The sequence below is a fragment of the Rhincodon typus genome, chromosome 1 (assembly GCF_021869965.1).
Source record: "Rhincodon typus isolate 14 chromosome 1, sRhiTyp1.1, whole genome shotgun sequence".
In the NCBI taxonomy this organism is placed as follows: domain Eukaryota; kingdom Metazoa; phylum Chordata; class Chondrichthyes; order Orectolobiformes; family Rhincodontidae; genus Rhincodon; species Rhincodon typus.
The window spans coordinates 60,197,399-60,209,197 of NC_063332.1; the positions used below are offsets into that span (position 1 = coordinate 60,197,399).

At 40.6% G+C, this 11,799-nt stretch overlaps 1 protein-coding gene across 1 annotated transcript in view; it reads right to left on the reverse strand.

Moving 5' to 3' along the window:
• The window catches only part of dhx29 (DEAH (Asp-Glu-Ala-His) box polypeptide 29), a 116,359-nt gene that overhangs the window by 9,696 nt on the left and 94,864 nt on the right, over positions 1–11,799 (reverse strand). The window contains exons 28-31 of the mRNA XM_048596975.1: positions 7,954–8,056; positions 7,368–7,694; positions 5,723–5,854; positions 2,596–2,692 (exon numbers count right to left, since the gene is read on the reverse strand). Coding sequence (XP_048452932.1) covers positions 2,596–2,692; positions 5,723–5,854; positions 7,368–7,694; positions 7,954–8,056 — 659 coding nt within the window. The remainder of the gene's footprint in view (positions 1–2,595; positions 2,693–5,722; positions 5,855–7,367; positions 7,695–7,953; positions 8,057–11,799) is intronic.

Genomic DNA, 11,799 nt, shown 5'->3' on the forward strand with positions numbered 1-11,799 from the left:
AATGGAATTCAGAAGAACGAGAAGCGGTCTATTGAAATATACCAGAGGGAGCTTAAAAGGGCAGGTGCTGACATGATGCTTCCCCTCACGGGTAAAATCTTGAACAAGGAGAAAGAGTTTAAAAATGAAGGGCTGGATTTTATTTTCTAAAGGGGGCACATTGCCCCACACGGACAAAAAAAATGAAGTGATTACGCAATCTCAGCAACACAACATCATGACAGTCTTCCGAGTTATAGGAAGAGAATAGGTACTGAAATCGGCAAACCAAATGACTACATATTTTTGTTGCCTGCTGCCTTTATTTGGGCACCAGTTTGTGAATCTTTTAGCTGCCACCCTTGTTATTGCTGGTGTAAGGCCTGCCATTGGGACCATGATTGAAAGCACTGCCAGTTCTGCTGCTGGATAAAGTGGCACCGTCCGAATGATTTTAACTTATCTTTTATCTTTGTTGAATTTTCAATACAAAATAGAAACATGATTGACAGCAGGAGGCTTTACAATTTTAGGTGTTACTGACTGCACGCCAGCAGTATTTGCTACAAGATATCCTAACCTACAGGCTAATTAGATGCAGAGCACTCCCTTTGTACTCATAATTGGCTTCCTTCCTACAGGACAAGGGTACCAAGAATAATGAACCAATGGTGACTGGCAGTACAGTGGAGTTAAGGTCACAAACAGTTCAGCCATGATCTTATTGAATAGCACAGCAAGCTCTGTGCTTACAGGGCTGAATAGCTTACTCCTGCTACTATTTCATATGTTTTTTTTTTCTCTTCCGTTTCGCCTTCCTAATATTCACTGGATGAGGGTGTCGCTGACCAGGCAGCATTTATTGACAACCACTAATTGCAAAAAGGATAGTTTCGAGTCGACCACATCGCTGTGGGTCTAGAGTTACATGTAGGCCAGTTTCGTTCCCTAAAAGGACATTAATGAACCAGATCAACAATGAATCAACAATGGGTTCATGGTCAGCATTAGATTCTTCATTACAGATATTTTATTGAATTCAAATTCCACCATCTGCCGTGATGGGATTCGAACCTGGGTCCCCAGAACGTTATCTGGGTCTCTGGATTAACAGTCCAGTGATAATACCACTAGGTCATTGCTATTTGTTAGAAAGTTATGGTAACATTCCTCATATGGACTGAGGTAGTAGAATGCAATGACACAGGATAGTAGCACATTATCTTCACAATGGCAACTAGATAATATACTGCTATGGTCAGCCTCACGTGTTCGTGAACTAATTATTAAAAAAGTATCCTCTGAAAGGGAACAAGTGTTAATCCCAGATGGGCACCACCAGCATCATCTGCAGTTCTTAAGAGTTTCAGATGCTTTCGATATGCAAAGCTTCCAATCATTCAATAAGTTGTCTCTTAAACAAAACAAAAATACGGTGGATGCCAGAAATCTAAACAAAAATCAGAAAATTCTGGAAGTGCTCACCAGGTCTGGCAGCATTTATGCAGAAAGAAAATTAGTTGATATTCAAGATTAGCAACCTCTTTTTCAAAATGTAATGGCTTTTAAGCAAGCATAAAGGGGAGGTGGAGAGAGAAAATGACACCTGACCTTTTGTAGAATAGCGAACAGTGGTGTGTGCTTGCAGTGGAAATTAAAAAAAGAGGGGGAGTAAACATGACTTTAACAGTGCCTACATTCCTGTATGTTAGGAAAGAAGAGCATTTTTTTTTTCTCCATTCATTCCTGGGATTTGGGCTTCGCTAGATGGCCAGCATTTCTTGTCCATTCGAAGTTGCCCTTGAGAAGGTGGTGGTGAGCTGCCTTCTTGAAGTCCATCTGCTTGAGTTAAACCCACAATGCCACGAGAAGGGATTCCAGGATTTTGACCCTGTGACAGTACAGGAACAGTGATATATTTCCAAGTCAGGATGGTGAATGATTTGGAGGGGAACTTGTAGGTGGTGGTGTTCCTATGTATCTGCTGCCCTTGTTCTTCTAGATGCAAGTGGTCATGGGTTTGGAAGATGCTGTCTGAGGATCTTTGGTGAATTTCTGTAGTACATCTTGTAGATAGTACACATTGCTGCTACAGGGTGTTGGAGGTGGAGGGAGTGGATGTTTGTGGATGTGGTGACAATCAAGCAGCTGCTTTGTCCTCGATGGTTTAAGGCTTTGAGTGTTGTTGAAGTTGCATGCATCCAGACAAGTAGGGAGTATTCCATCACCCTCCTGACTTATGCCTTGTAGATGATGGCCCGGCTTTGCAGAGTCAGGTGGTGAGTTAGTCACTGCAATCTTCCTAGCCTCGGGCCTGCTCTTCTGGTCACTGTTTAGGTGGCGAATCCAGTTGAGTTTCTCATCAATGATAACCCCAAAGATGTTGATAGTGAACAATTCAGTGATGGTAACATAATTTTCACATATTCTGATCAATATAATCAAATTGTGCACACAGTGCACATTACAGTATTCACATCAGAAACAATGCTAACAAATAATCAACATTCACCCTCCCCCACTCCCCCACACACACACTATACATATAATTACGTCTAACCTGCAAAAATAGAATTTATAATTGAAACAAAACTGGAATACATATACTGAAATTACCTTCAATTGTTATTTTTGGATCTTCAAGTTTCTTCAGTAGAACAGATTCAATCAAGGATCTCAGCTCCTTAAAAATGATTCCTGTCCTGACAGGAGCCTACAAAAATTAGTAATTTGTAAATATGAAACAGTACCGAAAATTGTATTTCATTAAAAATAGAGTAGCTACAAAGGTTTGAATCTGGTCTCTGATCTCTTGATCAACCAGGTTTTGTTATAATCTTATATTTCACCCTTACCCTATCAGCCCCATAAAACATTAATCCCCGTGGAACTGCACAGGGAAATCATGATCACATTAAATAATCTAGTCAATGAAGATTAGAGCATATTAAACTTTCGCTGGGATGGAGGGGAAAGAAAAAGGACAGGCAAAAAGAGAAAGAGATTGGGGGGTGGAGGAGGGTACAAAAGAGGGCAACGGTGCAAGAGGGGAGGAAGATAGGGGCAAGAGAAGGTGAAAAAACACACCAAAATATGGAATGATCAACATTACGGCTGCATTAATGGCAAATTCAATACAATGACAGATCAGGCAGCTCATTTTAGTCGAAGGAATAAGTGATTTGCTTACTCGTTGGACATTTAGGGTTTAAAAAGGATTAGAGAAACAAAGTGATCTGGAAAAACAAAACTATAAATCATGAGAAGCAGCAACACAAAGTTGCACAGACACCAAGAGCAGAAATAAAGCATGGGAATTCATGTCCAGACAAATGCACTGCAGAAATGGGGAAAAAGATCTTGGTCGTACAACACTCCAAGTGAGGTCCACAGTTCAGATTTCCACGTGACTGTAAGGATTTAGAAAATATAACTATCAAAGTTGATTGAACAGGTTGGTCTCTTTTACTCTGTCAAAGAGATTATAGATTCGAGAATCTACATAGATTGGAAGGTAGCAAATGAAACACAGGATTCGGGGATGGCGGCATTGGGGTGGCAGGGGAAATGATAGATTAGCACTGGTTCATGAAGGGTTATTGGATGGTAAATAGAGTAAGAATGAATACATCATTCTCAGATTGGCAGGATGTAACCATTAATCAGAGATAGAATCGCTACAGTGGAAGTGGCCATTCAGCCCATAGAGTCTGCACTGGCCCTCCAAGCAGCATCCCACCCAGACCCTCCCCGTCTCTGTTACCCCACACATTTCATTTTTACAATAGCTCATCCACCCAGCCTACACATCCCTGGTTATTATGGGACAATTTTGTATGGCCAATCCACCTAACCTACACATCTTTGGACTGTGGAAGGAAACACACACAGACATGGGGATAACACGCAAACTCCACACAGACAGTCACCCAAGGCTGGAATTGAACCCAGGTCCCTGGTGCTGTGAGGCAACAGTACTAACGACTGAGCCACTGTGCCACCCCTTGGAATTAACCTGCAAGTATAGCAAATGATTAGCAAGAAAAATGGCACATTAGTCTTTGGTTTGGACTGTTTTAATAAATTGTCTTGCTAAAAGTATGTTTGGCATTGGCAAAAACACTGCTAGTGTACTACGTACAGTTTTTGTCTATTTATTAAAAGAGGGTTATACTTCCTATTCACTGGATATGGGCATTGCTGGCCAAGCCAGTATTTAATGTCCATTTCGCAAATGCCCAGAGGGCAGTTATCTGTCAGCTGCGGGTCTGGAGTCACACATAGGCAAGATCAAGTTAGGACCGTAGTTTCATTCCTTAAACAGCATTAGTGAATCAGATCAATAATTTCCCCCCACAACTGACAATCATTTTACAGTCTTCATTAGAATTTTAATTATGGTTTTTATTGAATTCAAATTCCATGATAAGCTGTAGTGTGAGTTGAACAGCTTGACAGGATAAACAGGATAGACTGTTTCCCTTGACTTGAATCATCATGATCTTAAGATAATGGGATCCACTATTTCTGACCGAAATCAGGGGAACTTTTTTTATTCAGAGAATTTTAAAACCTGAGAATTTCCTGGAGGGCTGTGGAAGTTTATTTAATGTAGACGTTCAGTCATGATCTTGTCAACTGGTGGGGCAAGCTCAAGACAGCTGTGTGGCATACTCTTGCTCCTAGCTCGTGTTCCCACGTTCTGATAGACAGTTTTCAAGGTATGAAGGGGTTTAATAGAGTGGATGCAGGTAAATGGTTGCCACTTTCAGGTGAGTCCAGACAAGGGGTTGTCAATACAACAATCATAGATATTGTCAACTCATGAACTTATAAAGCTTTTATGTGGGCTGCATTTAAAAAAAGTCAACAACATAGGCATGTGGGAGTGTGCAAACACAGCATTTTTTTTTGGAATATAAACTGGGAAAAATTGAAAGGTTGGACACTTACGTTGCACTGAGAATGTACAAGGTGTGTTTCCTTTTGTAATTCTTTGCAACTTGGAATGTCAAAAGTGAAAATATACCCTGTTCACTTGTCAGTTACACAAGATCATGTAACTTTTGGAGATGCTGGATATCAAACTTGAGATACTGAGGAGCTACAAACAGGTGCCTTTGGTTAAAAAGCTGCCCAACAACAATCCTTTGGATTTTTAAGTTGCACTTTATCATGGACCGGAGAATACAACTGCACTTAGATCTCCAGAAAGAAAAGAAAAAGGAAAAGAAAAAGAAAAAGAAAAAGAAAAAGAAGAAGAGAAGAAGAGAAGAAGAGAAGAAGAGAAGAAGAGAAGAAGAGAAGAAGAGAAGAAGAGGAGAAAAAGAACAAAGAAGAAAAGAAAAGAAAAGAATAGAATAGAATAGAATAGCAAATTATTGTCATGCATACTTTCAAAAAAAAAATACAGTGAAAGGTTTTATAGTTTGCTTTGTCATGGTGCTCGTATTAATGACAGAAGTCATAGATAAGAAGAGTAAAAATTAAGATGGAGCTCAATCTCAGATCAATTTCAGTTCAGGGAGAATTGATTACTCAGAGAATGAGTAGAAGAAGTTTGAACTCAAGACAAGACCTAGATCCAACAGACTTGATACTGATATAACAAGCATCTACCTTTCCACAGTCAACAACGTATTTTGATTGAGCACAAGTTTATGGAGGCTGCATATCGGAAATAGTATACAAAATGGACAACTTGCTTTGAATTCAGTAGAATTTGTTAAATAAGTGTTATTACCTGGAAATGTATCCAGCCATCAACTGAAAGTAATCTTTCACGGTGCATCACTTCTATAGCACCACCAAACAGCAACACTGGGAAAGGTGACGTCAGTGTTGTCTCTTGCACATATATCCTGCCATATTTCACCTAATTTGAAGAAAAAGAAATTGATTCATCCCATCATTAAAACACCACTGTCAACTAGAGAATATCCCTTTTAAAATATAAAGTTCACACAATTGGGTAGAAAGGAACTATTTCAGTTGGTTCAGGAATCTAGGATGGAAGGATAGTCTAAAAATCAGTCAGACTTTTCAGGAGTAAAATTAGGAAAGAACTCCAAACACAGCAGCATAACCATGAGTAAAAATACATTTGAAAATGCTGACACAATAGAAAAATTAAAAAAAAATTCTCTCTATAGATGCTGCCTGACCTGTTAAAAAAGAAAATAACTTGTTATTCATAGAGTTAGATCATAGAATCAAAAAGTGTGGAAGCAGACCATTCTGCCCATCGAGTCACACTGACCCTCCAAACAGCATTGTACCCAAACCCACTCCCACAACCTTATCCTTGTGACCCTGCATTTCCCATGGCTAATCCACTTAGCCTGCACATTCCTGGACACCACAGGCAATTTAGCCTGACCAATCCACCTTTAGCTGCATATCTTTGGACTGTGGGAGGAAACCGGAGCACCCGGACGAAACCCACACAGACACGGACAAAATGTGCAAACTCCACACATTCACCCAAGGCTGGAATCAAACACGGGTCCTTAGCGCTGTGAGGCAGCAGTGAATTACCACTGAGCCACCATGCCCCCTGATGTTCTGGGGCAAATCTAAGTGTCTCTGAGACCGTGCAGACATAAGTTGGGAATAAGTTGGGTGGTAGAACTTTGGAAAATGCTTGTGTAAATGGCGATTGATGCTAGATGGATCATTATTTTTAACTCCAAGCTGGTATAAATAACATACACTTGAATGCAAAGAATATCCTGGCAGCGTAGTTTTGGGACAGAAATCCACTAAGAAGTTGTCCACTGACTGAGGGTTAAGGCTAATGATGAAGCCATGAAAAAGGGAACAATAGTTACCAAGAGCATAGGGGAGTTAACAAGTTCTATAATACACTTCAAATAGGTTCATTTTCATGTCTCTTACTGTCAAATTCCTGTCTTACTGTCAAAAAATTTCAATTGTTTCATGTATAATAATACTTAATTCATTTAAAAACAATAGAATAGACAGAAATAGAAAAACACCTTGGATTATATTGTAGGACACTGCATGTATAACTGAAACCATTTGCATTTCTAACATCTTAAAGACACACTTCTGTTGCACAACATCTGAATCTTAATGAAACACAAGTTATATTCTGTTTCGTTGTATCAACACATGTCAAATGAATGCTTATTGCTAGTTATGTAGCTGTGTAGAAAATAACAAGATTTTGTATGATAGTGGGATATATTAACATCCTTGGAGCTATAGATCACTTGGAAAAGGAGGAAATATGAAACGGTAGCTCCAAGAGATAAAGCAGCAATGACCACAATCACAAGCAAGATCCTTGTGACAATACGGACAGAGACCTGTAAGAGTTAGTCATCCAATACAAACATGGATACTCTTATCAATAAAAAAGTTACCTTCTCCTTATACAGAAGCAAACCATTTGTCTGCAGATCTCTGTTGACAGATGAAGGGTGTAGTTGTGCTTTACCTTGAGCAGTTTCTACACAACAGATCACCTTGTCAGTAATATCCACTGATGGTGTGTAAATAATCTTTCCAATATTATCATACAGTCCTGCTGTTAATACAGCTTTTAGAAGAGGGACCTCCTTATCTGATAAGCTCTTTTTTGGGTGCTCTACCAAAGGTCCTTTGCTGCAACTTTGATGTGTCATTCCTCTGGTTCTTGATGGCACAAAACCTGCTGCCTCCATCAGCTTGATGAGCTCTTGTTTAATTTCCTGCAAGCATATTTTCAGGAAATAAATCAGAAATTAGTGTTTTAATTTATAAATACATTTTTATTAATAAAATTCATATCAAACTCTAATCCTTTAAATGTAAATCAGCGTTGTAAAAAGCTCAAAATCAGCATGCATTGTACAAAACTCTAATATTTTTCAACATGAGAAACGTGTGCATGCTTCAACATCAGCACCACCAAATACCAACATGAATGCCGTGATTGAAAAGCACAATATTGGGATGTTTAATACAAACCTCCATTGTTAGAAGTGTAGTCCGACTCAGGAAGTGTTTCTTACAGTAAGTCATTTCGGCACGATAGCCATCTGATCGTACATTCTTCCATCTTAAGATGCAAACACAAATTTAAATTTAAACACAATACCACAAAGTTTAATGAAAACTACTTCATGTATGCACCTAAGGCTCTAAAATCCAAAATCTATCCTGTGTGTTCACTTAATAATGACCGTTCACTGACTGAATACTTGTACTGTTTGTGCTGCAATATTAGGGGTAGAGGTCAGTTTCTGCACATTGCAGATGCAGTTACAGTGAGTGGAATCCTGTCTTCTAGAGCTTGTGAAGATGGGCCTGATGGCAGGAGATACTTTTGTTCAGATGGGTCAGGATTCCTCACATGATGACATTTTTATCAGTTTATTACACAGGCATGCACCCAGCAATGTGGAACCTGTACACAAAAAGCAGGACAAATTCAACCTGGCAAATTGCTACCTCATCTGCTTACGCTTGATCATCACTCAGCTCCTGACCTCGCTACAGCCTTGTTTCTAGTGTGGACAGAATGGCTGAATTCCAGGAGGTGAGGTGGGAGTGACTGCCTTTGACATCTAGCCACATTTTGCCAAATGTGAAAAGCTGAAGTCCATGAGAATTAGCAGGAAAAATCTCTGTTGATTATAATCATAAGAGTTTTCCTCTGCAGTAGATGCAGCTGTTAGAGTCAGTGACTCCACTTCAGGACATCTCTGCAGAAGTTCCACTGCATAAGTGCTAGGCAATGATCATTATTAACAAGAGTATCCAACCATTGCTCTTCAACTTTCAATGGGATTATCGTAGCTGAATTCTCCATGAACGACATCCTGGGGATTACCCTTGACCAGAAATTTAATTTGACTATCCAGTTACATACAGTAGCTACAAGAGGAAGTCAGAAGTTATGAATACTGCTCCAACAACACTCAAGAAACTTGACAACATCCAAGACAAAGCAGCCTGCTTGATTAGCATCACATCCCCAAAATTTAGTCATCCACAAACACTGATGCTGTGTGAGCAGTGTGTACTATTTATAAGATACACTGCAGAAATAGATCACAGCTCCTTAAAAAGAGCCTTCCAAACACTAGACCATTGGAAACCAGCAGGACAAGGGCAGCACCATCCTGACTTGGAAATATATTTCTATACTTTTCATGTCCCAGGGTCAAGTCTCTGGAACCTCCCCTCTAACAGTACCACGGGTGTACCTACACCAAATAGATTGCACTAGTTCAAACAGTCAGTTCACCACCACCTTCTCAAGGGCCAATCAGGATGTGCAATAAATTCTAGCCCAGCCAACGATGGCATCATCCATCAATAAATTTGTTAAAAAGCCAAATTTTATAAGCAGATGGACAGGAGGGTCTTATCTACTAGGACCTTCTGGGCTCCAACTTTCAGACACCATATTTAAAAGGTACCCGGACAAAACTTTCTACAACCCAAGACCATCAGTCAACCCCCGTTCATTACTCTCACTTATCATGAAGATGTCAGAAACCAATAAAAAGCAACATCATTCTTTAGCAATGCCTCCCTCGAGGTTCTTACGAAGGTTGTTCAAGAGAAAAAGGAAAGATCTCTTCATGAGGGGTGGTAACAGAAGCCACTCCAACTGACAAAGGCAGCTTGGTCAGAGGTAGCTGCAGATGTCAGTATTTGTGGACAGCGCAAGAGAACCTGGTTCCACTGCTGCAAATGACGACTGTTCTATCCAGGTACGTATCATTATCCACTCATGCTTTATGCCCCTTTGAGTCCAAGTTTTTTAAGTTTTAACTTTTTAAGTTTACTACTGCAGAGGACTTTCATACACAATATACAGCGCCATGTATCTTCAGCTGATGCCTTGTTTGCTATCAATAGCTGTCAAATTGTTGCAACAATCAATGTATCACTACTTGCATCACGGTGGTATTCCCTCTCACACATGACAGGGTTCACATTTCAAAAAAAAAGGAGCAGCACTCAGCCATACCATCAGGTCAGTGACATTTCTTCGCAACTGCGAGAATGTACACACCTGTTAGCTTTTCACTAGGGACTACATGAGACAAAGATACAACCATAAAAGATGGACTTTGGGATAAACAGCTCACAGGTATGCAAGGAACACACATCACATAATGCTTTCTTGGTTTTTCTCAACAGTAGTTTTTTGACATCACCTTCCATTCGGAATCTTTTAACATCTAACTTTTCCCACAGCACATTCTTCTTACTACGAATACATACAGACAATTACAACCCTGGGGATTTACATCTGCACTAATGCAGGCACTATGGTAATGCATGCACTTTAATGTCCCTTGATACATATCTCTTTCTGCAGAAAAACTTGCACAATAAGCACAAACATGCCCAGGTTGGAGAGGGGGAATACAAAACATAAGTCTCTCTACCCCACTGAGGAGAATGCTGCTGAGCTGGAAGGAGAGTAAGGAATGCGTTGACAGGAAGACTGGATCAAAAATCTGGTGCACCCAGCTTTGCATCAAGCACGGCTGTCTTAATGAAGCCTTGGATAAGGATGGAGCCTTGCAACAATAACAGATCTTCGTGTTTTTCTAGGAAGCCCCCAGATCACATTCCCAAGACAGCAAAAGTCCAGCTCTATCCCCAGTCCCATCTCTACCAGCTGCTTGAGTCTCACCACTTTCTCCTCAGAGGTGAGATTCAAGGAGCTAGTAGAGATGGGACTGGGAAGAATCAGAAACATCAGAGGAAGCACTGTCAAGGTCTTCCTCACCACTCTCCACAGGCACAGATTCATTTACCTTGGGAATCTAGAGTAGGCTTGGGGTCACATTCTGGTGAAAAAAAATCATGGATAAGGGCTGACGGCTGCAGGAGTAAGAAACTGCAGAGGTCTCAAGGAGATTCAAAGAACCGCTATAGAACCAGCCTTTGCTGAGCCCAGTAAAGTACAATCTCTCTATCAACATCCACAAGACGAAGGAGCTGGTCATTGACTTCAGGAAACGGAGTGGAGGGCACACCCCTGTCTGCACCAATGGTGCTGAGATGGCAATGGTCATGAGCATCAAGTTCCTGGGAGTGATGATCACCAGCAATCTGTCCTGGTCCACTCATGTCGACACGTTGGTCAAGAAAGCACAACAATGCCTCTACTTCCTCAGGAGGCTAAGGAAATTCGGCATTTCCACAAGGACTCTCACTAATCTTTATAGATGCACCATAGAAAACATCCTATCTGGATGCATCACAGCGTGGTATGGCTACTGCTCCTCCCACATCTGCAAGAAACTACAGAGTCATGAACACAGCCCAGTCCATCATGTAAACTAGCCTTCCATCCACTGACCCAATCTATACTTCCCGCTGCCTCGGGAAAGCGAGCAACGTAATCAAAGAACCATCCCACTCCAGTTATACTCTCTTCCACCCTCTTCCATTAGACAGATGATATACACAGATGAAAAGATTCAACAGTTTCTTCCCTGCTGTTATCAGGCTTTTGAACAGACCTCTCAAATATTAATGTTGATCTCTCTCTCTGCACCTGTAACACTGTATTCTGCACTCTGCTCTGCTACCCGATGAACCTTGTATGGTACGATCTGCCTATATAGCATGTAAAACACTTTTCACTGTATCTCGGCACATATGACAATAATAAATCAAACTCCAACTACAGAGATGATACTCTGGACTGGCCATTAGGGAACACATGGACAGGTAAGCACAGGAACATCTGGCAGAGGTGCTGGAGATCACAAGCAGATCGGAGTGAAACATAGAACCTGGGCATAGAACTAACTATCTGATTCAGAAATAGTAGGAACTGAT